Below are 27,855 nucleotides of genomic sequence, written 5' to 3'. Positions count from 1 at the left end.
TGACAAAATCTCTTCTACAAAACTAAATAAAACTGGGTGATATGGTAGTGACTGCTGAATAAAGCTGAGCGATAATGGTAGTGACCGGAGTGCAAATGTTAGAAAGGGCCTTTGGTTAGTATCAGTGTTGAGGATCAATCAATTACCCAGGCTACAAATAAAGACATGAGCCCAGAGAGATAAACTATCTAACCTAAGACCACACAGCCATAGGATTTTCGTCCCTCTATGATCCAGGGCCTGTTCTGATGTAACGTGTGGACTGGCACAGCACTTGTGGGTGTTGCTGATGATACAAGAGGCCCTCTGCCCAACCCCCATCTTCAAGGGTAACAAAGGATACTCTCACTTTGCCTGGGTCTGAATGAACACTGAGAATGGCTCTGCCACCATAGTTGTGCGGGTCCTGGAGGGGCAGCTCCATCTCTAGTTTTCAGAGCATTACTCTGACTGACTTATACTATATTTGGAACATTTAGGGATGGGCCAGTCCCCCCAAGGGACCCTTTAGTTCTCTGACCAGCTGACATTACAAGTGTTATTAAGGTACAGGGGCAGGGCTGTGTTCAAGGTTTGCATGTTTCCCTGAATGTAAACATAAAATCGTGTACTAAGGGGTCCCCTGTGGACATCTTGGATTCCACAGCACCTAGTTTGGGAGACACTGGCCTAGATGTTACCATGTTTTATTCCTTATGTCAGTGCCTGGCACAAGTAGCTGTTCAATAGTTTCTTTTTTTTTTTTTTTTTTTTTTTTGTCTTTTTGCTATTTCTTGGGCCGCTCTCGCGGTATATGGAGGTTCCCAGGCTAGGGGTCGAATCGGAGCTGTAGCCACCAGCCTACGCCAGAGCCACAGCAACGCAGGATCCGAGCCGCGTCTGCAACCTACACCACAGCTCACGGCAACGCCGGATCGTTAACCCACTGAGCAAGGGCAGGGACCGAACCCGCAACCTCATGGTTCCTAGTCGGATTCGTTAACCACTGCGCCACGACAGGAACTCCTGTTCAATAGTTTCTTAAGAAATGGTTTCTCAACTGGGTTGACAAAACTGGACTCCTATTTTGGTGCTGAACTTCCAGCAGGACAATAATGCCCACACTGGAATGCACTCAGCTAATGCCCCACCCCCTGTCCCCAAGGCAGTGGCTACACCAGCCACACCCTTGCTGTAGAGCTCTGCCAAGCTGATTCATGGTCAGGGCAAGGTGTGGGTGGAGGTGATGAGAGCACACCCACATGATCTCACTAGGGCTTCACGGAAGCCTGAACAAACTCCATTGTGCCATCCACAGGACCACTCGGCTTAGGATGATGCCCCTTTCTTTCAAAGCATCCCATACAGTACTGCAGTTCAAGATGGAGATGGCTCCAGGTCCCCTAGGGATTTCAGATCCAAGTTCAGGAGCCACACCTCCTCAGACCCCTTGGAAGCTCAGTGGAAATCACTGCTGTTACCATGGCTCCTAAAGGGATCACGGTCTCCTCCCATTTTAGACAAAAAGCTGAGACTGTAGACTGATAAACCCACGTCATGTGACTTTGTGACCAGTGCCTTCTGTGGGCTTCACTACTTGGCATCTTGTTACTGACTGATTTGTGGTCACTTTTTCCAGGGGCAGCATCAGCTTTTTAAAGGCAAGAGATTCCTCAGTGTGCCTTAATAGCACTAGACCTAACGACACACAGTAAATGCTAATACTTGATTATCACGTCACACTAGCTTTTACATTTACTCATAACCCATAATTAACCTGTGAAAACTCTTCCAAAATGACTTAATCAAAAGCAATTCTCATTCCCTGATTTTATTTGTAAAAGAAAATTGTAAATTCTGCTGGGTGGGCCTGCGGATTGGAAATCTGGGGAACTGCGATGGGTCTGCCTCTGGAATTATAATCAAACCTAACTGGGTACTGACAGAACTGCTGGATTTAGAGGTGAGGGTGAGGTCCTAGCGACAGGGTCCTTTGGCTACTTCCAGTTGAGTCTCCCAGCCTTTTGCCCCCTCCAAACTCAAGGGTCTTTTTTCCAAACAAATAGCAATGTTCTCTCATTTCTCGCCATAAGTAGGTCTGATCACTATTACCAAACTGTAAAATAAGAGAGATGCCCAAATCTACAGCAGAGATTTTTAAAAGTAATCTGGGGCAGAATCCAGGCATCTATTCTGACAAATTTAGGAGATCTGTATGTCCAGCTGGGGTTAAAAGTCACTTTGACAAAGTTTCCTAGTTTTCTGACCTAAAACCTTTGGCTGTCCACCCTCCACCTCCTCATTTGTCAGACTTAGGACCTTCTGATTTTTCCCAGAAGTCCTAAAGCTGTGCCTGTTTTATCTGAGGAAACCAAATGGGCTTTAAGATTCCTTTGAAACTACCAGATTCAGTGACAGAAATACCTGGGTGTAAGAGCAGACATGCAAGGAGGTGACATACAGGAGGTGCTGCAATAAACGAATGTAGAATCATTTTATAGTAGGTTAGGCATATCTTTTTTTTCTGCTTTGTAGGGCTGCACAAACATATGGAATATGGAAATTCCCAGGCTAGGGGTTGAATCAGAGCTACAGCTGCAGGCCTACATCATAGCCACAGCAATGTGGGATCAGAGCCACACCTGTGACCTAGACCACAGCTCATGGCGACACTGGATCCCCAGCCCACTGAGCAAGGCCAGGGATTAAACACGCATCCTCATGGATACTAGTCAGATTCGTTTCCACTGGGCCTAACAGGATCTCCTAAGCATGTCTTCTGATGTTGGCTTTCAAAGCTTCTACAGAAACAGCTTAGTTATGCTGATGCAGACTGGTGAAGGGGTTCTTCTGATTGCTGTGTAGCACGTATCTCCTGATTTCATTTCATTCAAACTTCATACAAGGACCCAGAGTGCACAATCAGATCCCCAAATATAAATCAGCCACTGGCCATGGAGGTGTTCACTGAGTCGCTACACATGTACCCCTGCCATCTGTATCCCGACAGTTATTTTTTAAACAAGGTTTGATTTCAGCACCAGAGATTCTTCTCAGCTCTGGATACAGCCCTTGAATATATTTTAAGGGTGCAAAAAAATTAAAATATTCACAAATAATATATTCTATATGCAAATAAGTAGATGACTCATGCAAACACATCTTTTTTTTTTTTTTTGTCTTTTTGCCTTTTCTTGAGCGGCTCCTATGGCATATGGAGGTTCCCAGGCTAGTAGTCGAATTGGAGCTGCAGCCACTGGCCTATGCCAGAGCCACAGCAACTCAGGATCCGAGCCGTGTCTGCCACCCACAGCACAGCTCACAGCAACGCCAGATCCTTAACCCACTGAACAAGGCCAGGGATTGAACCCGCAACCGCATGGTTCCCAGTCAGATTCGTTAACCACTACACCACCACAGGAACTCCTTTTTTTTTGGTCTTTTTTAGGCCCACTCCAGCAGCATATGGAGGTTCCCAGGCTAGAGATCTAATTGTAGCTGTAGCCGCCAGGCTATGCCAGAGCCACAGCAACGTGGGATCTGAGCCACGTCTGCAACCTACACCACAGCTCATGGCAACACCGGATCCTTAACCCAGATCCTTAACCCACTGAGCAGGGCCAGGGATCAAACCTGCAACCTCATGGTTCCTAGTCGGATTCATTAACCACTGAACCATGACAGGAACTCCTATTTTGAATAGCAACAGAATTTAGGATTTTCTTAAAATTGAAAGCCAGGTTGATTTCATCTAAAAATTCTGGCTTCCCACTAAGGAGCTCAAGAGAGGTTGCAGTCATGGGAGCAGTTAGGATTCTGAAGACCAGAGCTCTCACCATGCGTGATCCCCAAGGGTCTTTCCCAGCCCCAGCAGCTGTCTAGCTAGAAATACATTTTTTAAAAAGGAAGAAAGAAAAGCAACATTCCACCCACAGTCCAAATTGAACCCCCCACCTCTCAAGGAATGTTATTCCTGGCAGAAGATCTTCCAGATGAAACATCTGTGGAACCGCTACTCATGAGGTCAGGGAAAAGCTGAGGCAGCTAAAACTTTTCATCCTTCTTTAGACCCAAGTTGCAGGCTTAAGGGCAATAGAATTGGAGCAATCCTAATAATCAGGGCAAATGTCTTGGTGGTTGACATTCCTTCTCAGTTCCAAGGCAGCCTCTGATGTGTTTTGCAAGACTGGACCTCCATTTACCTTGTTGCACAACTAAAATAAGGGAGTTGATTACATAGGTCCCTTCCACATTTACACAGAAGGGATTTCTAAGTTGTATTAAACACTTTTCATTGGTCCTAGAGCAACAACCATGAACTAGACAAAACTGCTCTCAACATATTCAAGCCTAGTGCCTTATGCCTTGCTCCTAAAATTCCACTTGTCAGAGCCCTCTGTCTTACAGAGAAGAAGCAAACTCATGAACATTCTAAGGAGCCTCAATGGTTCAATTCCTAGATATGATACCTAAAATATAATCAAGATAAAAAACAAACAAGTAGGGGAGTTCCCATTGTGGCTCGGTGGTTAACGAATCCGACTAGGAAACATGAGGTTACAGGTTCAATCTCTGGCCTTGCTCAGAGGGTCGGGGATCTGGCGTTGCCATGAGCTGTGGTGTAGGTCGCAGATGCGGCTCGGATCCTGAGTTGCAGTGGCTGTGGTGTAGGCGGTGGCTATAGCTCCAATTAGACCCCTAGCCTGGGAACCTCCATATGCCACGGGTGTGGCCCTAGAAAAGACAAAAAGACAGAAAAATAAACAAACAAGTGGGACTACATTACAGTAAAGAAGTTTCTGCACTACAAAAGAAACAATCAACAAAGTAAAAAAGACAACCTATGGAATGGGAAAATGATTTGCAAACCATATATCTAATAAAGGGTTACTATCCAAAATATATAAATAATTAAAAAAAGAAAAAGTTCCTGTTGCGGCTCAGCAGTAATGAATCTGACTAGGATCCATGAAGACTAGGATTTGATCCTTGGCCTCGCTCAGTGGGTTAAGGATCCGGTGTTGCCATGAGCTGTAGTGAAGGTCGCAAATGTGGCTCAGATCTGGCATTGCTCTGGCTGTGGTAGACTGGCAGCTACAGCTCTGATTTAACCCCTAGCCTGGAAACTTCCATATGCCATTGGTGTGGTGCAAAAAGATTTAAAAAAAAGAGAGAGAGAGAGAGAGGGAGAGAGAATTCATACAACTCAACAGTAAAATCACGAATAATCCAATTAAAAATGGGCAAATGGAGGTTTAGGATCTGGTGCTGTCGCTGCAGCAGCTTGGGTCCCTGCTGTGATACAGGCTGGTCCCTGGCCCAGAACTTCTGCATGCTGCGGGCAAGGCCAAAAAAAGGAAGAAAAAGGGCAAATGACTTGAACATTTTTCCAAAGAAGATCTACAAATGGCCAATAAGTACATGAAAAGATGCTCAATAAAACTAGTTTAGGGAAATTAAAACAAGACCACAACGAGCTGTATCACCTCACAACTGCTAGAATGGCCACTGCCAAGAGATGATAAGTGCTACTGGTGAGAATGTATGGAAAAGAGAACACTGGTTCAGTGCCGGTGGAATCATAAACCAGCACAGATAGAAAACAGTACAGAGGATCCTCAAAAAATTAAAAATAGAACTACCTAATGATAGAGCAATTCCACTTCTGAGAATTTACCCAAAGGAATTGAAAACACTAACTCAAGTAAATACCTGCACCACCAGGTTCACAGCAGCCTTATTTACAAAAGCTGAGACGTGGAAACAACATAAATGTCCAATGTCAAATGAATGCATAAAACACACAGAAATATTATTCAGCCATAGAAAAGGAAATCCTGCTATTTGCAGGATTGGATAAATTTTGAGGGCATTATGCTAAGTGAAATAAGCTAGACAAAGACATACATATATAATTTCACTTACATCAGATTTGTGAGACATAAATTCCTAGTTATAAGGAGTTCCTGTTGTGGCTCAGTAGTAATGAGCCCGACTAGTATCCATGAAGACACAGATTCGATCCCTGGCCCCACTCAGTGGCTTAAGGATCCAGCACTGCCCTGAGCTGTGGTGGAGGTTGCAGACAAGGCTTGGATCTGGTGTTGCTGTGGCAGTCTGATTGGACCCCTAACCTGGTAACTTCCATAAGCAGTTCTTAAAAAAAAAAAAAATCCACTCTGAGTCAAAGAAGTACTAGGAATGTAATGCACAACATGACTAGTTAACACTGCTGTATGATAAATATATATATGAAAGTTGACTAAGACTAGAGCCTGAGTTCTCATGACAAGAAAAAAAAATTTAATTGTATCTAAAAATGAATTATTTGACTATACAAGTCAAAACATTATACTGTATACTTTCAACTTACAGTGATGTATGTCAATTATACCTCACTAAAACTGGAGGAAAGAAAAGAAAATCTTTCCAGCTGTGAGAATTCATAGAGAAATCAAGTCCAGAGGAGGTCCCTGAGTTATGGCCCAAATGTTCTCTTTATATCCGTCAAAACTCTACCTCCTCCAGCACCCATGTAGCCACAATAGAACGTGACAAAGTCAACAGACATATCAAAAGTAAAGCAGTACAAGGAGGAAAGAGAATGTAACTGTGGTGTGTGTATGGTGGGAAGGGAAGGAGATTCACATCCATAGTGACTCCTAAGGAGTTCTCTTCATGGCTCAGTGGTTAATGAATCCAACTAAGAAACATGAGATTGCGGGTTCAATGCCTGGCCTCGCTCAGTGGGTTAAAGATCTGGCATTGAGCTGTGGTGTAGGTTGCAGATACGGCTGGGATCCCGCGTTGCTGTGGCTGTGGCGTAGGCCGGTGGCTACAGCTCCGATTCAACCCCTACCCTGGGAACCTCCAGATGCTGTAAGAGTGGCCCTAGAAAAGGCAAAAAACAAAAACAAACAAACAAACAAACAAAAAACCAAAAAACAAAAAAAAAAACCCAAAAGAAAACCCCCAAAATCATGGATCTAATCAGAGGCAGAGACTTGACTGAACTCAGGACTGAAAATAAAATCTATACTCCCAAGAGATATAGTTACTTTGACTTACTGGGATTCTAAGGAACTAAGATCCTGCATGGGGACTTCTCTGTAGCATACACTATATCTGTCCTATCACTTTCTACAGTTGGGCGAGCCAAGGCTCAGAAGTTTTAAATGGCTTGCTCAAATTGAATCAGCTGTGATTTGGCCCAACCAGATCACACAAGTTGTCTGATTCTAGTTCTTTTTACTATAGACATATTTGGTTGATTATTTCACATGTTTAAGCTTCCTCTCCCTTACTAGAATGTCAAGTTCAGATGAACAGGCCTTGAGAATTTCTCACTGTGCTTAGCACAAATGCTCAGATTAACTCATGATTTGCCATCATCTATCAGATAATCCCTTCTAATATGCACCCAAATTTCTCTGACAATCCCAGAGTTTGTATCATTTTCCCTGGGAGAAGAGACTCTTGTAACACCTTGTAAGCACAAGATGATCCAACGTAAAATCCACCCTCAGCTATACTCTCCAGTGGGGCAATAATCAGATGACCACACATTCCCAGTTGTGATGTAAGATTTAAAGTTAAGATTTAGTATGACATGTTGTAAATCAGAAGGGCTTCGAATGGCCTAATGTCAAGTTTCTCTCCCCCCTGTTTTTGTGAATGAGGTTTCCTAGCTAAACAACCCTCTGTATCAAAGGATCAGGCACAGATCCTGCCCACTTCCAGAGAGCAAGTTTTAGCTCCTTGCCAGGCTCTAGGTTTATCCAGACAAGACAATCACAGCTTCTCACAGGAACCAGAAGTGTTCCACCTTCTTGATACTAAAAAGTCTGACTCCCTAAGGCCTTAGTTGTTTACTGGGTTACTGAGTACAACCTAATGCTGTCTTACAGTGTCCTTGAGTGACATGTGGTGTCTTCCTCTCACAGGTGTGATCATGTCCCCACTAAACTGCTATCTACATGATTAAGAACAACCAAAAAAGGACAGCAATTCCTGATTCTGTAACAGAGCTCAGTTTTCTTTTCTTACATATCCCATCTACTACTGTAGGAAGAAGTACATCAAGCTAGAGGGTAGGCGAGTTTCTGCTGTGGCACAGCAGAAACAAATGTGACTAGGAACCATGAAGTCTGAGGGTTTAATCCCTGGCCTCACTCAGTGGGTTAAGGATCCGGTGTTGCCATAAGCTATGGTGTAGGTCGCAGAGGCAGCTCAGATCCCAAGTTCCCGTGGCTATGGCTGGCAGCAGTAGCTCTGATTCAACCTCTAGCCTGGCAACCTCCATATGCCAAGGGTGAGGCTCTAAAAAAAAAAAAAAAAAAAAAAAAAAAAAAAAAAAAATCCCAACATGTTAGGAACAAGGAGCCACTGCTCAAACGTCTATGCTGAGTTTCTCATACTGCTGCATATCAACATCATACAATATGACAGGCTAAACAGAACAAGTGGGGAGCCACAGGAAAAAACAAATGCTGGAATTAAGCTATGCAAATGTAGTTCAAAAGTACTGTCTCTATGAGTTCCTGCTATGGCACCCTGGGATTGGCAGTTTCTCTGAAACACCAGGAAACAGATTTGATCCCAGCCCGGCACAGTGGATTAAAGGAGCCTGCACTGCTGCAGTTGCATATAGGTTGCAACTGCAGCTCAGATGTGATCCCTGGCTCAGGACCTCTGTATGTCATGGGTGGCAAAAAAAAAAAAAAAAAAAAAAAAAGAGTACAGTCTACTATGCATACTCATGAGCTAAGTAAGAAAGAAGTATCATTTAGGGATTCAATCCCTGGCAAAATTTAGGGGGCTACTGACTGATCTAAACCCCAAGCCATGATTAAAGAAACATGCAGTTTCAGGGTATAACATCACGAACACTCTCTGTTCACTGTCAAAGATTTTATCTAATCACCTCCATTCCTGATTCTAAGCCAGTGCCTTCCACAAAGAATCAGTTCAATGGAAGCCCTGAGCACACACACACAAAAGTGTTTTACTCTACGAAGTACTCAAATGTGAAGTGACTCAGGCCTCTCCATGTTCAATGAAGCTGAGGATGCCTGGAACATTAAGGCTTCCCACACAACTTGACAGAGGAAGGCTGAATCCTCAAGTGTGAGCCGGAACATTTCTGAGACTGTGTCACTTCCAGTTGCTGCCTCCTCATATACTCCAAACATCCTCCAGAGCCTGGCTAAGATGTTGCAGACAGGGATCCTCTAAGTTACCCATAAGCTTTTTTTTTTTTTTTCTTCCATAAATAGGGAGATGTACTGACTTTATTCCTGAGGGTAGGTTTTTTTGTACTCACTGATCCTTCCTAGTAGACAGATGGCAAACGACCATTATCAGGAGCTGTGGAAGTAAAAGGAGCATCTATTAAGAGACTAGCCAGTTGGAATCCATGCCAAATCCTTTACTCTAAGGCCTCAAAGTAGAAAGGAGTTAAAACAGGGAAGGGAGTTCCTGCGACTTGGGTCGCTGCTGTGGTGCAGGTTCAATCCCTGGCCCTGAACTGCCATGGGCAAGGCCAAGACAAAATTAAAACAAACAAATAAACAAACAAAACAGGGAAGAAGAAATCAGCCATCCTTCCTCACTAGGTATGGATAGATGACCACACCAGTGGTATGGAGGACCACATGATTGTTATTACTGAGCCCAAATTTCACCTGCATAGTTGAAAAGACTAAAGAAAGCCAAAAGCCATCACAGAGCTGGGAGAATGAGGCCATAAGGTGCCAGAAATCTAAGTAGGTAGCTGGAAGGAGGATATTCATTTCTTCCTGCTCCAACTTAGGTTCAAATCTCCCACCTAAATTCTTATCCCCAGAAAAGACACATGGACACCAGACACCTTAAGAACTAGGTTTGTATTTCTGGTTATGTTCCAGAGTGGCAGAACTCTGGAATTGTACTATATAAATCTGGACCCCAGCTCAGCTTGCCTCTCTCCCTCCCACAAAGATAACATCATACAAAACTATATTTACAGGTAAACCAATTAAAAATTAAGGATGTGTACAAAAGTAGACAAGATAGCCAGAAATACTAATGCAAGAAAGCTTTGGGAAAATGGGTACTGTAGTCCACACTGGAACCTGGGGGCAATGAATTATGTATCAAGCAAGGAGAAGTGAAGCAAATCTCAGTGCCAATTTTAGGGGAAATCAGTCACTCCAGGGGAAGAGTGGATGGGGAAGAGCTATTAGCCTTAATATTGCAAAATCTTAATTTTCCAGCCACCCTCCTTCTGCCATATGGATCAGAGCCAGGTGGTGAGGAAAAAAAAAGTCTCTTAACAAGCCCCCATAAGAAAAGGGCTCAGAAGGCATAGCGAGTCCGGATGTCCTCAAGCTTCTTGGACACCTCAGGTGGGGTTCGGTCCAGTTCTTCAGAGACATTCTTTTGTTTGTTGGGCTCCATGGAGTTGAACTGCTCACAGAGGTCTCCATCAATCACATTCTAAGACACAGAAAAATGAGAGAGGAAGGAAAATGGCATATGCTAAAGCAGTAACTGCCAAAGAAAACTTTTTATTCTCCACCAGATACCTGAACTTTATAGAGCTAGGAATACTGTTCTAAGTTGATTCTTAGTAGCCAGAGTTTAAATGAGCAAAATGAGGTGAAATCTTTTCTCTGGCCATGGTCTGTCCTGAAGAAAGAGGTCTCTGAATATTCCTCTACCCTATTACTGTCTCCCATCAATTCAGTCCCTCAGTGCTCCTTTATATAAGACTGCTGTTTTTTTAAGGGGAGGGAGGCCCAGAGAAAAGACTGGTTAAATGGCTGAGGATCCCCCTTTTCTTTTTTTTTTTTTGGTCTTTTTGTCTTTTGTTGTTGTTGCTATTTCTTGGGCCGCTCCCGCGGCACATGGAGGTTCCCAGGCTAGGGGTCGAATCGGAGCTGTAGCCACCGGCCTACGCCAGAGCCACAGCATCGTGGGATCCGAGCCGTGTCTGCAACCTACACCACAGCTCAGGGCAACGCCGGATCGTTAACCCACTGAGCAAGGGCAGGGACCGAACCCGCAACCTCATGGTTCCTAGTCGGATTCGTTAACCACTGCGCCACGACGGGAACTCCGGATTCCCCCTTTCAACCCAGATTTCCAACAAAGACATACCTTAACAGGAAAGTAATAGGAACGAAAACTGAGGTGGTCTCGCCCACAGAGAGGGGGATGCTCAGATCGGAGGTGCATTTCCACATGCTGGAAAAAGTCATGATCCTGGTGGAAGAAACAAACAATATGTCACTAAAAGAAAAAATTTCAACAACTAGTCTACAATTTCTCAAAGCACAATGAACAGAGAAGCTATTGATTTTTACCACACAAACAAATCTCAAATATCTAATTGTTCCTGATGACCACAGGCTTTCCTGCTATAAGACAGCTAAAACTTGAAAAAACAAGAATGAAAACCTTTGTGTTTGCAGAACCATGCGAGAAAACATCATTTTTAAAAAAATTAACTATACTTAAATTAAAAATTTCTGAAATATTAGAGAGAATTTCCAAGTTAAAAACGACAGCAAAATAATGCATGTATCTTAATATGGGTATGTTTTCAATAATTTTCCAAGGAATAAAATAAATCACTTCAACTGACAAAATAATGAATGACTTGGGGAGATGATACGAAAAAAACACACTCAACACATCTCAAAATCGAACTATGGTTACCAAAGAGGAAACGTGGGGGAGAGGGATAAATTAGGAACCTGGAATCAACATATATACACCACTATATATGAAATAGATAACTAGCAAGGAGCTGCTGCATAGCACAGGGAACTCTACTCAGTATTCTGTGATACTGTGTATCAGAAGAATCTGCAAAAGAATGAATATCCGTGTATGACTAATTCACCTTGCTGTACACCTAAAATTAACACAGCATTATAAGTAAATTATACTCCAATAAATTATTATTATTATTTGTGTTTTCTATAGGGCCGCTCCGGTGGCATATGGAGGTTCCCGGGCTAGGGGTCGAATCGGAGCTGTAGCTGCCGGCCTTCGCCAGAACCACAGCAATGCAGGATGTGAGCGGAGTCTGCGACCTACACCACAGTTCACGGCAACGCCGGATCCTTAACCCACTGAGCAAGGCCGGGGATCGAACATGCAACCTAATGGTTCCTAGTCCGATTCGTTAACCACTGCGCCACAACAGGAACTCTGATTTTTTTTGCTCATTTTAGGGCCATACCCACAGCATATGGAGGTTCCCAGGCCAGGGGTTGAATAAGAGCTATAGCTGCTGACCACAGCCACAACCACAGCAACACGGGATCCAAACCGCCTTTGCGACCTAAACCACAGCTCATGGCAACACCAGATCCTTAACCCACTGAGCAAAGCCAGGGAGCGAACCCGCATCCTCATGGATGCTAGCTGAGTTTTTAACCCTCTTAGCCACAACAGGAACTCCTACTCCAATAAAATTTTATTTTATTTTTTTGTCTTTTTGAGGCTGCACCCATGGCATATGGAGGTTCCCAGGCTAGGAGTCAAATTGGAGCTACAGCTGCTGGCCTATACCACAGGCACAGCAACACAGGATCCAAGCTGAGCCTGCAACCTACACCACAGCTCATGGCAACGCTGGATCCTCAACCCAGTGAGTGAGGCCAAGGATCGAACCTGCAACCTCATGGTTACTAGTCAGGTTCGTTAACCACTGAGCCACAACAGGAATTACTCCAATAAAATTTTAAAAAGAAAAGAGTAACTTGGGAAATTCTCATTCAAAGTAACAGCAACAATTAATAACTGATAATAACAAACCACTTAATGTTTTCTACTTTACTTTCGGCACTAAGCAGTAAAACACAGCAAAGGCAGTGAGGCGTGATTTTGCTGGTCCTGGCAGCATCTTCAGCCCTTTAACATCTCCCCGTCTAGCCTAACATCCTGGAAACGTCATTGCCAAATACTATATACTGAGTGGACATTTGTCTATGTCTTCACCCAAACAGGAGAAAACACCATATTTAAGAGTGGTCTGGGATTTCCTGCTGTGGCACAGTGGGTTAAGAATCTGTTTGCAGTGGCTCAGGTCGCCGAGAAGGCAGGGGTCCATTCCCTGGCCAGGCACAATGGGTTAAAGGACCCAGCCCTGCCACGGCTATGGCTCAGATTCAATCCCTGCCCCAGAACTTCCATATGCTCCAGGTGCAGCCATTAAAAAATAAATAAAAATAAACAGTGGTTTGCAAAGTCAAATTCCTAATCCCAGCTTCCTTGGCTGCAATTAAATAAACCAAATTCAGCCAATCTGAATGCTGACTCCAGGAGGCAGCAAGTGCTTAGTCCACACCATTTCATCATTCCTATTCTGTGGGGTTCGGTTCTGGGACTTTTGCCTCTGATTAATCTTATGCCAATATCAGAAGTGAACCAGGGAGTTCCCATCGTGGCACAGTGGAAACGAATCTGACTAGTATCCATGAGGATGCAGGTTTGATCCCTGGCCTCCCTCAATAGGTTAAGGATCCTGCACTGCCATGAGCTGTGGTGCAGGTTGCGGATGCAGCTCGGTTGCTAAGTTGCTGTGGCATAAGCTGGTGGCTACAGCTCCAATTCAACTCCTAGCCTGGGACCTTCCGTATGCCTCAGGTATGGCCCAAAAAGACCAAAAAAAAAAAAAAAAAAGAACTGAACCAAACCCTGGTATAGTATAAAAACAAATGGCTATCTCCAGGGGAGAAAAAACTCAAGCTCCCTATCTCTGTAGATATTCTTGTCACCTTATAAAAATTCCAAAGTACTCTTACTTGCAGATGGGGACAAAAACAGATTGCCCTCTTAGGCAGATTTAGCACCAAGAAACAACACTGGGAAAGTAAAAGCCAGAGCTATGTGGAGTATATCACCTCATGGGATGTGAACGGGACAAGGATGCCAATTCCTCCTGACAAAGTGGTATAGACAAGCGATTCTGAGCCTCCAGGGATCAACGTAGTCTTCTGTAACGAAAGTACTGTCTCGCCCACGTGGTAATTCATGATCACTTCAGCCTGCAAGTCAAAACCAGACCAGTAACTATGAGTGCCCTCAGGAACCTGTCCTAGATTCTCAAGAGCAAGCAGTGACTCCAAAACACAGATTTCACAATCTTTTAAAATTCATAAACTAGTAAAATTTTTTTAATATTTTAAAATGTTCTTAGCATTGACTTAGAGCTAAATGCCCTCACAAACATGCTGATGTTAGATTGTTTCTGATGTGTAACTGAAACACCTTTTTGATAAATTATCAAATTTGCAAAATGGAAACCACAAAAGTATAAAAAACAGTCATCACTTAGGTGTGCTCTAAAATGGATCTATTTTTAAAAGTCTAAACATGTTCTACTACAGAAGTACATGCCAACAGGTGTAAAGCCCAAGACACACCTCCCAGAAGAGCTGCTTTGTATCAGAAATGAACCTACGCAATCATCTTCTGCAAGGAAACTACTATGCACCAAAGAGATACACAATGCTAAAATGTCTCAGAAAAATTTCTATTCTACTGTCATAAACATGGGATGGTAACTTGGGTCACCTTATGTAAAACTCAGTGCCCATCCATCACAGGCCATGTACTGTCCACCCTAGAGATCTGCACGCACGGGAGAGCACTCAGCACAGTCACGTGCACTGTGGATAATTCACTAAAAGTATCATGAAGAATGTACTACACAGGCTAGTGCCTCTCCTTTGGGGCCCTTTCTGCAGTCTTACCTTCTGAGAGGCCCCATTGAGCAAGCCCCGGTCCCAGAGAGCTTTATTTCCAGTGGGATCCTCATCTACTTCATCATTGGTATTAGGTGGGAGTCTCACCTACAATTAAGTGACACAAATCACAGGACATTCATCTTGATCATCAAGCAACATGTTTGCCCAGGTCATTGAAAGGAGGCACTACCTTTGCCAGAGTCCTGAGCCCAAGTCTCCTGTACCTTTCTGGTGTCTAAGGAATAAGAAACTCAACAGGAAAAAAAAATAATATAAGAACGAAAAGGAAAAATGCAAAAAACAAAGACCACAGAACAGGAACACAAAATGCCAGACTAGGCTTAAAAAGATAAGCCAGGAGTTCCCGTTGTGGCGCAGTGGTTAACAAATCCGACTGGGAACCATGAGGTTGTGGGTTCGATCCCTGGCCTTGCTCAGTGGGTTAAGGATCTAGTGTTGCCGTGAGCTGTGGTGTAGGTTGCAGATGCAGCTCGGATCCTGCGTTGCTGCAGCTCTGGTGTACCCCTAGCCTGAGAACCTCCATGTCCTGCAGGAGTGGCCCTAGAAATGGCAAAGGAAAAAAAAAAAAAAGATAAGCCAAAATCCTGGCAAAAAAGTAAAAATTAATCTTTAGCTCAAACTAAATCTATCATTCTTAAATCATGTTGCATGGGGAGATGGGAGGTGAATGGGGTGGGCACAGGGATAGGGGGAATCTAAAAGAATTTTATGCCCTTTTTTATTTTTCATATTCAACATCATCATCTGGGGTCCTTGGCTTTACCACAAACAAATTGAGCCAGCTTTCCTATACATCACTGTAACCCAAATAAACATCAACTTACCACACAAATGTTGCCAAACTTGTCTGCCCCAGCAACAGTATCATAGTCGAGGAGGCTAGCTGTTGTGACCCATCGAGGGTAGGTATCATCAGCAAAGATGATGAGCTGGTTCTCATTACGCTTGTAGCGAACCCAGATGAAACTTTCTTGGACATCAGATACAATTACCCTATGTCCAATAGTCTGGATGCCAGAAATGTAATTGGCAATATGCTGGGAAAAACAAAGACAGCAATGGGTGTAACCTTGGGGTGTAGTAACAACACAAAGTCCAGCTTACGCTGACTGCAACATATAGAGGGTCTGAAAGACGGGACACTCCAAAGAATAGCACTGGTCAGTGCTGGAAGGTGGGAAAAGGAGCGAAGCAATTTTAATGCAGTGGAAATACACGTCAACTTTAATAATTAAGTTCTTTACAGAAGCAAAGAGGACAGAAATGTGGTTCTTAGTGTAAACAAGTTGAGAAACCCACCTACTCCCGTCCTTCTCAAGTCTCTAAGACAAGATCCCCATAGACATGGTTCTAACAGCTGCTGTCTACTACACTACCCGTGTCTCCTCCTTCCTCACTAGCTAAGACCTGGCCCTCACACCACACGTTTACCTTATTCTCACACTTTCGGAGTAACTTCTTCTTTCCTAGGTCATAGACTCGCAAAAGTTTTCCCACACCAATCAACACCCTCCCCTGGAATGGGGCAATGGCAGCAGGAACCTCTTCCACTGGAGTCTGTGAAAGGAAAAGCAGACAATGTAGCTATTACAACACATAGTCATACCCCCTCAACCCAAAACACCTACTAGGGGCATCTGTCAGGAAGACCACAAGTGATCATCTGCTCAACAGAGAAAATAAGCCACACATTCAACAGTCTCTTGAAATAAGGTGTTTGGGTAAACAGGCATCACATGCTACGTTTCACTAAGTGGAATGATGCCACAAGTGAAAGTAAGTTCTGGTGTCTGATGAACACTGTCTTAGAGCCTATGGAATTCATTGATTCTATTAACTAACAGTGAAGCCACAACATCAGAGAAGAGATTTTGTTGTGTGGAGGGAGGGGAAAGGAGTGCTAGTGATAAGTGATGTCTTAGCTATAAGGGAGACACAGTGAGTTTAGCACAAAGAAAGCCCTGTGAAGCTCCTAGATAACACTCCTGTGGGAGGCTTGGAGGAACCACACTGGTGTGTGATGGAAAGCAGGCACTGTAGCTATTACAACATACAGGTTGTTGTTTTTTCTCTTGGTCTTTTTAGGGCCACACTGGCAGCATATGGATATTCCCAGGCTAGAGATCCAATTGGTGCTGTAGTCACCAGCCTACAGCACAGCCACAGCAACGCAGAATCTGAGCCACAATCTGCGACCTACACCACAGCTCATGGCAACGCTGGATCCCCAGCCCACTGAGCAAAGCCAGGGATCAAACCTGCGTCCTCTTGGATGCTAGTCAGGTTCACCAACCATTGAGCCACGACGGAAACTCCATACATGTTTTTTTAAATTTTAAAATTAAATTTTTTGGAGTTCCCGTCATGGCTTAGTGGTCAACGAATCCAACTGGCATCCATGAGGACATGAGTTCGATCCCTGGCCTCGCTTAGTGGATTAAGTGGATCCGACGTTGCCGTGAGCTCTAGTGTAGGTCTGAGACGCACCTCCGATCCCACATTGCTGTGGCTGTGCTATAAGCTGGCAGCTACAGCTCTGATCAACCCCTAGCCTGGGAACCTCCACATACATATGCATAGGGTGCGGCCCTAAAAAAACAAACCACCCCCTGCCACACACACAAAAAACCCACCTGCCTAAATAAATAATTTTTTTATATTTTGAAAGTATAAAATTCATAAAACATACATAAAGCTTAGGATTTAAACCATTATCAAATATACAATTCGTAACAGCAACATATTCAAAATTTTGTGAAACCATCAACACCATCCATCCCCCCAACTCAGTATTTTACTATCTTTCCAAAGGGGAACTGTATAACCTATTAAATAATCTACCCCATCACCGCTGCCTTCAGAATATTAATTTCTTGCAATTGCCAAATTTTGGTCACAAACTATAGTCTACTTAGTTAAGACTAGAAAACAGGGGACTAATTCAGTGTACATCTGTTTGCCATGGAGGGTGGTTAGCACACAATCTTCCAGGGGGACCAGCAAGGAGTGAAGGTTCACTGGGGCATGAAAACCCCCATCTCCCACATGCCTCCAAATACCTGACCTACAACTTAGCTAAAGTGGGAAGGTCTAATAGGACTTAAGATCCAGGAAAACCACAGGCTGGTTCCTACCTTGTGCAAAAACTCCAGTTTTTCCCCATTGTTCACGAGCTTGTAGGTATAGACAAAGCCCCCTGCTACAGATCGGGGGTTCAGTATTAGGTCTTTGGCCACGCCCACCAGCACATACCAATCATCACCAGTGTTGGAGAACCTGCACACAGCCACACTGCATGTACAGAGAAAGAGTCAGGCGTCAGGCATTAGTCACAGCCCAGAGAATCCCATTCCAGTCTCCAAAAGGCTAGAGGTCCTGGGCTCCTTACCTAAAAGCAGCTTCATTCTGTTCCAACTGAACAAGGTCTAGTGTGTTTCCCTGAATAGGATTCATCACTCGGATCACAGAGGCCCACTGGCCATTGCCAGCCTTAGGAGCTCCGAAAATGGACTCAGGGAGGTTTTCATTGAGGAACGCTGCTGCCATCTCTGCGGCCAGCTCCCGCTCATCCTCCCCTGCTGCTTCCACCATTTCCTAAACCCAAAGAACAAAAGAAGAGTTGGTGTGTTCAGAGGTGGGCGCTGGGTGAAGTGGACAAGTAGCAAGAGCACCTCCAGGGGGGTGTTCAGATCAATGGAGAGGTGTATAGACCAGAGGAAGACGAAAGAGCAATGAAGGGAAAGCAGGTACTTCTTTTTTATCAATGCCAAGAAGATCTAACATTAACTGTGGCAAATACTTGACTACTGGTCTGAGAAACATAAAGATGAAAACACTCTTTTTCTATCTAACCATCTGATTTCCCCTGCTAAGATTACTTGTTTCCAGAGTTCCTGTCGTGGCTCAGTGGTTAACAAATCTGACCTTGCCGTGAGCTGTGGTGTAGGTCGCAGATGCAGCTCGGATCTGGCATTGCTGTGGCTCTGGCGTAGGCCAGTGGCTACAGCTCCGATTAGACCCCTAGCCTGGGAACTTCCATATGCCTCTTGAGCGGCCCTAGAAAAGGTAAAGCCAAAAAAAAAAAAGAAAAAAGATTACTTGTTTCCTTTCTTCTAGGCCAGATACAGTTTTACATAGTTGGGACTATTTGTTTTATGCTGGGTAATGATTTTTGGAAGAAACTGGTGCTGGGAGGAGTATGAAAGCCGTCTCATTTGGGTCTGAATCCAGAAAAAATATAATACAGACTATACTGGAAATTCAAAGACTGAAGAACTATTCCAAAGGGAGCTAAATACTGAAACCCAGGTCAGTATTTTAGTCCTGAGTGCCTCTAAAAACCTCTAAAACCAAGGACTCTGGCAAAGGGCTCTGCTTCAAGGACACAAAAAAGCCTGGATCTTTAAATATAAGAACGTTAATAACTGGAGTTCCCTTCGTGGCTCAGCGGTTAACAACCCCGACTAGGATCCATGAGGATGTGGGTTTGATCCCTGGCAGTGATCAGTGGGTTAAGGATCCAGCATTGCCATGAGCTGTGGTGTAGGTCACAGACACAGCTTGGATCTGGCGTTGCTATGGCTGTGGCGTAGGCTGGCCTAGGAATTTAATATGCCACAGGAGTGGCCCTAAAAAGCAAAAAAGAAAAAACTATAACCAACAACTACACAGGGATTTAAACTTTTCAACACAACTTCATACATCTTTTTTCTTTTCCTTCTTTTTTGGCCGCACCTGCGGCACATGGAAGATCCTGGGCCAGGGACTGAATAGGAGCCAAAGCTACGACCCATACTACAGCTGCGCTAACACTGGATCCATAATCCACTGTGCAGGGCCAGATATCAAACCGTCGTCACTGTAGTAGAAACTCCACAAACACCTTTTTATTGACTCCTGAAGGTCATATACATTACCTCTGCCATCTGCTGCTTCCTCTGAGCTTTTGTGGCCTCAGTGTAAGCATTGTGGTCAGTCTCAATGATGATTAGGTTGTTACTTTCAGGATGGATGACAAATTTCCTGGGTGTGTACTGCAGTGGAAAGGCTACTTGATTGAAGACAGCACCCAGCTTCTCTAATGCCAAAATTCTACAGCAAAAGGCAAAGAGTTAGGTCACTCACTGAGAACTAAGAAACTGGTGTTGAAACAGTCAATTAACAGTCACAGCAAACACATGAATCCCTAAAGGTCCAGTGTTGGTATTAGGCAACATGAAACAACAGTCTTCTAATCCATGATTCTGCACAAGAGATAAAGAAATCAGGGAGAGCTCTTTATTTTAGTAACAACATACCAGTGATTCCAGTTTTCACCAGTGAAAACTACATTAGAACCCCCAAAGGAATTTTTTTAATCCCCCCAATGGTAATGTGATATGGAGTTCCTGTTGTGGCGCAAAGGAAATGAATCCAACTAGTAACCAAACAAACAAGTAAACAGGTAAAAAAGCCAATTCCAAATTTGTTGTGAAGCACTGCAATTACCTACATATATGTGGTACTTCTGTGATAGTGTTTTATAAAATAGCATGGATGCCATCCTGAACCAAAATCACCTAAGCTTTAGGAAATCCCCAAGGATGAAGAAAGAGATGGCAAGTATGAGACCTACAACCTTTGTCAAAAGGGACAGAGATGTGCATATACCAAATTATATACCAAATGAGCAGACCCCAGATGCTCTTTAAAATAGTCACTTGGTCTCTAAAAATGGACTTTTATTTGTAGTTTAAGTATTCTCTACAGATCATACATAATCTGAAAGGAGACCTAAAAAAAATTAATGGAAGAGGAATTCCCTGGTGGCTCAGTGGGTTAAGGATCCTGCATTGTCACTGCTGTGGCTCGGGTTTGATCCCTAGCATTGCAACTTCCATATGCCATGAGTGCAGCCAAATAAACCACCCCCCCAAACAACGGAAGATAGGAAAGAAGCATTTCAAAGTGCTGTAAGAAAAAATGGTTATTCAGAATCATAAAAAGGAGTATAATATAAAAAACAGAACATTTTTAAAATACATTATGATTATTAACATTCCACTCCCATGACTAAGTAATTTTTTACATACACAAGAAAAATGAACATATACACCCACATGAGAACTTACACATGAATGTTCATAGCAGCATTATTCATAATAGCCAAAAGTAGAAGTGACTGGTCCTGACAGAAAGCACCACGAACAGTATTTATGCTTTCAAGAACTTCGCTTTTACTTGTTCCACACAGTGGCTGTACCTGATTTTGTAGCAGGGGTGGGGGGGGTTGAGGGGTAGTGTTGTGCCACTAAAAGTTTGAAAATCTGTGCAACTGTCTAAATTTATAGGAATCCAGCAATTAAAGAGCTCGTATAGATAAAACAATTACAGGACCCATGGATGAGGCTAAGCCTGACAGTGTGTAGGAAGCATTCCAGGGACAGGTGCAAAGATTTTAAAAAAACAAGGAAAGAATGTATTGGGGCATGCAGGGGGAGCAATTTTCCAAGAGTAGATAGAAGGTATACAAAGACGTTGAAGCTTAAAAAGAGAGAAAATGACTGAAAAGTTCCTGAAGGCTCTTACAAACAAATCTGGAAGTAAACCTGACATGCAATACAGGATTCATATATCATGAGGCCAGAGTTCCACTGTGAACGCCAACAGTTAAGCCAGGATGTGAACATCAATGGCATTAAAGGGTTAATAAATAAAACAAACAGGAGTTCCTTTATGGCACAGTAGGTTAAGGATCCAGTGATGTCACTGCAATGGCTCAGTGTGCTGCTGCAGTGTGGATTCAGTCCCTGGTCCAGGAACCTCCTTCCACATGCCATGGACAGCCCGCCACCCCCACCCCAAAAGGAAACAAACACAACTACTCCTCTTCCAAACTCGAGGAAGTCAAACCAAACAGGTTACTTTCCATCATGAAATACAGCCACTGCTTACTCTAATATGATCAATACAGCCTGTCAACCTGCATAAGGCCTATATAATTATATTGAGGTTAAAATATAAGATGTAACAATGCAAGTAACAAGTGAGAAAAGATTATCAGCGATTGCACAATGTCTCCTCTAAAACTAATCCAAATAGCATAGCCATGGAAAACAAAAATCTTAAATCTGTGACTGAACTACAACTGAGTACTTGGCCCTGATGGAGTTGCCATTGTGGCTCAGTGGTAATGAACCCGACTAGTATCCATAAGGATGTGGGTTCAATCCCTGGCCTTGCTTAGTGAGTTAAAGGATCTGGTGTTGCCGAGAGCTATGGTGTAGGTTGTAGACGTGGCTCATTGCTGTGGGGTAGGCCAGCAGCTTCAGATCCAATTTGATGATCCCTAGCCTGGGAACTTCCATATGTCATGGGTGGGGCCCTAAAAAGACAAAGACATAAACCAACAACAACAAAAAACCCCTTGGCCCTGAAAGTCTAAACACAAGCTACAACTCCCAAACACCGAAACTTGGCCACTAGGTACTTTGCCTAGCCAAATGAAGGTTTCAATTGCAACACACTAGTCCCACGGCTCTCTGCCAACCTCTCGCTGGGCTTCAACTGTGGGACTTTCTCACCTCAGGGTATTGGTGGAGATGGCCACAATGCCCTCAGGGCACTGTTCAGAGGCGAAGCCAGATGCAAATTCCAGGGTCTCATAAGACAGGGGGGTGAGATGGAAACGAGATTGGTAAGAATAGCTCAACCATGAGCGGCTTGACATGGCCAACACCTGAGGAAAGAAAAATATCTCCAATATGCTTGGGAAAAGCTCAAATACGGTATGCTAACCCAATTTCCCTATCCCCAAATTTTAGTGTGCAGAATATCCCAAGAAATTTTAGAAACCTAAAAGACTACCTTAAGAAAGACACCTACTAACAGTTAAGAATTCTAAGGATTCAGCATTATTACTGCTGTGGCTCAGGTTCAATTCCTGGCCTGGGAACTTTTGCATGCCGGAAGCATGGCCAAAAGAAAAAAAATAGAAAAAACCAAAAAGGATATACTTTGTTCAGGGATAGAAATACTGCATATTGTAAAGATGACAAGCCTTTCCAAATTAATGTGCATAAAAAAGATGCCTAGAGAAGAGGCAGCATGGCTTAGTATTTGCTAAAAGCATTAGCTACTAGCCAAATAAGCTACTATTCAATCAATCTCTGAAGCTTGGTTTCCACATGTATAAAATGGGAATACTATCACAGAGCTGAAAAACTGCAAGGATTAAATGAAGTAACAGGAGTTCCTGCTGTAGTGCAGTGGGTTAAGAATCCAACTGCAGGAGCTCCCATCGTGGCACAGTGGTTAACGAATCCGACTAGGAACCATGAGGTTGTGGGTTCAATCCCTGCCCTGCTCAGTGGGTTAAGGATCCAGCGTTGCCATGACCCGTGGATTCCAAGTTGCTATGGCTGTGGCATAGGCCGGTGGCTACAGCTCGGATTCGACCCCTAGCCTGGGAACCTTCATATGCCGTGGGAGTGGCCCTAGAAATGGCAAAAAGACAAAAAAAAAAAAAAAAAAAAAAAAAAATCCAACTGCAGTGTCTCAGGTCGCTGTGGAGGTGTGGATATAATCCGCAGCCAGGAGCAGTGAGTTAAAGGATCTGGCATTGCCACAGCACTAGGGTAGGTTGGGCTATGGCTCACATTCAATCCCTGTCCTAGGAACTTCCAACATCAGGTATGGCCATAGAACAAATTAAAAAAAAAAAATTAAATGCAGTAACAAGTAAAGATCTAGCAGAGCACCTAGCAACACGAATATTCTTAGCTACAAAGTTCACATTTCCCAACCTCTTTCCCATTGCATAGTAAACCATGACACTCATGCCAGGTTGCTCATAGGTAGTGGTATCCCATATGGGAGGTTTCCACTTAAAAGAAGCATTAGCTACTAGTTCCAATTGCTCAGTCTCAAGGCTGAAGGAATCAATTTTCTAACTCACTTATAACCAAATCATGGTACAGTGCCATGGAGCCCCTGTTAAGATACCCTAGATTAAGGGACCCAAGCCTTCCGATGTGAAGGAAACTAATCAAAATAAAGCTTATGTCCAAATAAATATAATACTGGTGAATTAATGAGAGCAAAACTTACACCAACAGTATTTTTCTCAGCTGATGACATCCACATATAATACCTGGCCCCCTTCATTACTTACTGCCTCCTGGCCTTGCATCCGGACACGAAAGAGTTTCACAGGACGGGACCCCAGGTACCTAGTGCGGGTGTCAGACAGATCCCCAGTGACAGGGTCCAGGACAGTTCTCAGCAGCACGCCATTCTAATAAAAAGGAGAGCAGCGGGTAAAGCCTATACATAATAATGGAAGCTCCTTTAGCTACTTAATTTAATTTCAGAGCAGATGGAAGGAAACAACTAGGTAGTTTAAAAAACATAGTAATAATCAGCCAGCCAATCATTCTTTACTAAATCACTGAAGACAGTTATTGAGTATTTATTAAATGAAAAGTACACTTATTTTTCACTATATATCCTTAAAAAATATTATTACCATGTATATCAAACTCATCTTTAAAGTTCTCAGACAGTCTAAAACATCCACACCTATTGTCGTCTCTAAATACCACTTCCCTTAAAAAGAATAAGAATCCGGAGTTCCCGTCGTGGCGCAGTGGTTAACGAATCCGACTAGGAACCATGAGGTTGCGGGTTCGGTCCCTGCGCTTGCTCAGTGGGTTAAAGATCCGGCGTTGCCGTGAGCTGTGGTGTAGCTTGCAGACGCGGCTCGGATCCCCCGTTGCTGTGGCTCTGGCGTAGGCCGGCGGCTACAGCTCCGATTTGACCCCTAGCCTGGGAACCTCCATATGCCGCGGGAGCGACCCAAGAAATAGCAAAAAGACAAAAAAAGAATAAGAATCCTAAGAAAAACGGCTTATTCAGGTCTGGAGTAAGAAATGTGTGCAGAGCACTCTGTTATGCCAGAAGGAAGCTCACAAAGATAGTGGATTCATGTTAAAAGGACAAATGAGCCAATTTCAAAGAGGAACTTCCATACATCTAAAACTTGGCAATTTAGCATCCAAAATAGAGACTGCAACAGATTAATGCACAAATATATAAAACTTGCCAATATAACATTATTTAAAAACCAGGAGTTCCTGTCTTGGTGCAGCAGAAAGGAATCCGACTAGGAACCATGAGGTTGTGGGTTTGAACCCTGGCCTCGCTAAGTGGGTTAAGGATCCGGCGTTGTTGTGAGCTGTGGTGTAGGTTGCAGATGCGGCTCAGATCCCATGTTGCTGTGGCTCTGGCGTAGGCCGGCAGCAATAGCTCCAATTAGACTCCTAGCCTGGGAACCTCCATATGCCTAAAAAGACAAAAAATGAAAAAATTTTAAAATAAAAACCAAAAAACATTTCATCAGTCTTCAGTGAAGACTGCTATGACACCAACTCCTTACTCTGAAAACAAGTACACAAAGGGGACAAAATGAAGTATTTATCCTTCCCCTGTATAAACTGTGTTTCAGGGTAAGCAAAGATATAAAGCAAATTCTGTCTCTAGAGAAAAGGTCCAGCTAATTAAATGAAGATGAAATAGAAAATCATTTCCCAAACCCTAATGAAATAATGAATCTAGCTAATGTGTATCAATGGTTGTTATTAAGTAAAAGATTGATGGCAAGTTTTAAAACGGATCATTTAAAATAGATACAAACATTCAAACATCACAAGTGGGACAATTAGAATTCATATGCCATAGGAAGTAAATAGCACCTATTAAATACCCTAGTCCCTCCCCCCAAAGCAAAACAAAACCAAAGAAGCCCCCATCTGTATCTAATTAACTTCTTGGTCTGTGCTATCTACTACTATATCCCCCAAGGCACATGCAGCTAATCAGAATTAAAGACAAAAAAAAAAAAAAAAAAGGAGTTCCCGTCGTGGCGCAGTGGTTAACGAATCCGACTAGGAACCATGAGGTTGCAGGTTTGGTCCCTGCCCTTGCTCAGTGGGTTAACGATCCGGCGTTGCTGTGAGCTGTGGTGTAGGTTGCAGACGTGGCTCAGATTCCAAGTTGCTGTGGCTGTGGCATAGGCCGGTGGCTATAGCTCTGATTCAACCCTTAGCCTGGGAACCTCCATATGCTGTGGAGCGGCCCAAGAAATAGCAAAAAGACAAAAAAAAAAAAAAAAAAAAAAAAAAAGAATTAAAGGGTGTTATATGTTAAGAATTTAGCATTGTCATTGCTATGGCTCGGGTTGCTGCTGTGGTGTGGGGTCCACCCCCAGCCTGGGAACCCTTGGGCATAGTCCCACCCCCCCTAAAAAGTGCTGTTAGTGCAAAGTACAAAATTCCAGATTTCAAAGACTGTTCTCTCCATACCCAAAACATAAAATGGGAGAAAACACAAAATATCTTTTTTTTATACTGATTACAAAATGAAATATTTTAGATATACTAGGCTAAATAAAACATTAACTACTGTTCCTTTTTTGTGGCTACAGAAAAGTTTTAATTACACATGTGGCTTACATTACATTTTTTTTTTCTGTCTCTTTAGGGCTGCACCCATGGCATATGGAGATTCCCAGGCTAGGGGAAGAATCAGAACTACAGCTGCTGGCCTACGCGACAGCCATGGCCACAGCAATGCAGGATCTGAGCCATGTCTGCAACCTACACCATAGCTCATGGCAACATTGGATCCTTAAGCCACTGAGCGAGGGCAGGATCAAATTTGTGTCCTTCTGGATGCTGGTCAGATTCGTTTCTGTTGAGCAATGATGGGAATTCCCACATTATATTTTTAACAGATCTAAATCTATTAAATCTATCCACTAGTTTGTAGGAAATACAGAGGATAAAGGAACATTAAACACACCAGAACTGAATCTACCAAATCCAGTAAGTGGGAAATCCCACAAGAAAAATGATCTAGTTTCTTCAAAACAAGTTTTTTGTAACAGGTTAGGACAGTTTAAGAAACATATAAAGGTAAATCAAGTAGATATAAACTGTAAACCTCTTTATTTTGTAGATCCTGAACAGAACCAAATGTAAAAACATCTGGAAAAAGAAAAAGGAAACAAAAAGAGGAAAACCAGAACATGGGGCTATCAGATAATATTAAGGAACTGCTAAATTTTGTTGAGCATAGTAGTAATATTAAGGCTTTAATACACACACAAACGCCTCTCTAGAGAAAAGGTCTAGCTAATTAAATAAAGATGAAATAGAAAAGCATTTCTGTTAACTTTCTCAAGTACTTACAGATGAAGTTATATATCATATTAGATCTGTCTTAAATACTCTGAAAAGAGTTCTCTTATGGTAAACTGGGTTAAGGATCTGACATTTTCGCTGCAGCAGAGTGGGTTCAATCCCCAGGAATCTTCCAGGCACAGCCAAAAAACAAGAAAAAAAAAAAAAAACCCATACAACTCCAGGGGGGAAAAAAACAAGCAAACATGGGGGGAATAGAAAAAATGCTGGTAACTGGTGATGGGTACCTGGAGGCTCATTACGTTAGCGTAACTCCTGTGCATGTTTGAGAATTTCTAAATTAATCTTTTTTTTTTTTTTTTTTTTTTTTGCTTTTTAGGGCTGCACTTGGGGCACATGTAAGTTCCCAGGCTGGGGTCAAATCAGAGCTACAGCTGCCAGCCAATGCCACAGCCACAGCAAAAAGGGATCTGAGCCACGCCTGTGAACTACGTCACAGCTCATGGCCAACACCAGATCCTTAACCCACTGATCAAGGCCAGGGATTGAACCCATATCCTCAAGGATCCTAGGTGGGTCAGTAATTCACTGAGTCACAAAAGGAATGCCTGTTAATTTCTACATTAGGAAGTAAAATTAAAAGGCAAAAAGTACCTAGGCTAGATTATCTACATGTTTGAATAAATAATTATTAAAGAAAATGAAAAGAGATGGTCAAAAACCCTGACACTGCCTGATCCTTTGTTTCCTACTTTTCATGCTTTGAAGAGCTCAGCTGCTTTGACAACAGGGTACACCTAGGAGTCTGGTATTGCTAATGGAGCAATTATGAACCATGAGGCCCTCCACACCTACGGGTTCTGAATCCACAGATTCAACCAAACAGGGATAAATAGTCGAGGAGAAAACACTCCAGAAAATTTTAAAAAGCAAAA

At 43.1% G+C, this 27,855-nt stretch overlaps 1 protein-coding gene across 3 annotated transcripts in view; it reads right to left on the bottom strand.

Annotated features, from left to right (window-relative positions):
• Positions 1 to 9,844: 9,844 nt before the first annotated feature.
• Positions 9,845 to 27,855, bottom strand: part of SF3B3 (splicing factor 3b subunit 3) — a 53,972-nt gene continuing 35,961 nt past the window's right edge. For all 3 annotated transcript variants that reach the window (XM_021093805.2, XM_021093804.2, XM_021093803.2), the window contains 11 exons: positions 23,893 to 24,015; positions 22,304 to 22,458; positions 19,658 to 19,832; positions 18,130 to 18,335; positions 17,876 to 18,032; positions 16,173 to 16,298; positions 15,566 to 15,778; positions 14,727 to 14,825; positions 13,875 to 14,018; positions 11,119 to 11,223; positions 9,845 to 10,455 (listed from right to left, as the gene is read on the bottom strand). In XM_021093805.2, the coding sequence (XP_020949464.1) occupies positions 10,315 to 10,455; positions 11,119 to 11,223; positions 13,875 to 14,018; positions 14,727 to 14,825; positions 15,566 to 15,778; positions 16,173 to 16,298; positions 17,876 to 18,032; positions 18,130 to 18,335; positions 19,658 to 19,832; positions 22,304 to 22,458; positions 23,893 to 24,015 (1,644 nt within the window). In that variant the 3' untranslated portion in view covers positions 9,845 to 10,314. The remainder of the gene's footprint in view (positions 10,456 to 11,118; positions 11,224 to 13,874; positions 14,019 to 14,726; positions 14,826 to 15,565; positions 15,779 to 16,172; positions 16,299 to 17,875; positions 18,033 to 18,129; positions 18,336 to 19,657; positions 19,833 to 22,303; positions 22,459 to 23,892; positions 24,016 to 27,855) is intronic.

Source organism: Sus scrofa, chromosome 6 (genome assembly GCF_054392235.1).
Source record: "Sus scrofa isolate SSC_HxYL_T2T_F1_AM1 chromosome 6, Sscrofa_HxYL_maternal_Yorkshire_Landrace_v2.0, whole genome shotgun sequence".
NCBI classification, from domain to species: domain Eukaryota; kingdom Metazoa; phylum Chordata; class Mammalia; order Artiodactyla; family Suidae; genus Sus; species Sus scrofa.
Note: the sequence above shows the minus strand (reverse complement) of the source record. Positions and strands in the feature narration are given on the sequence as shown.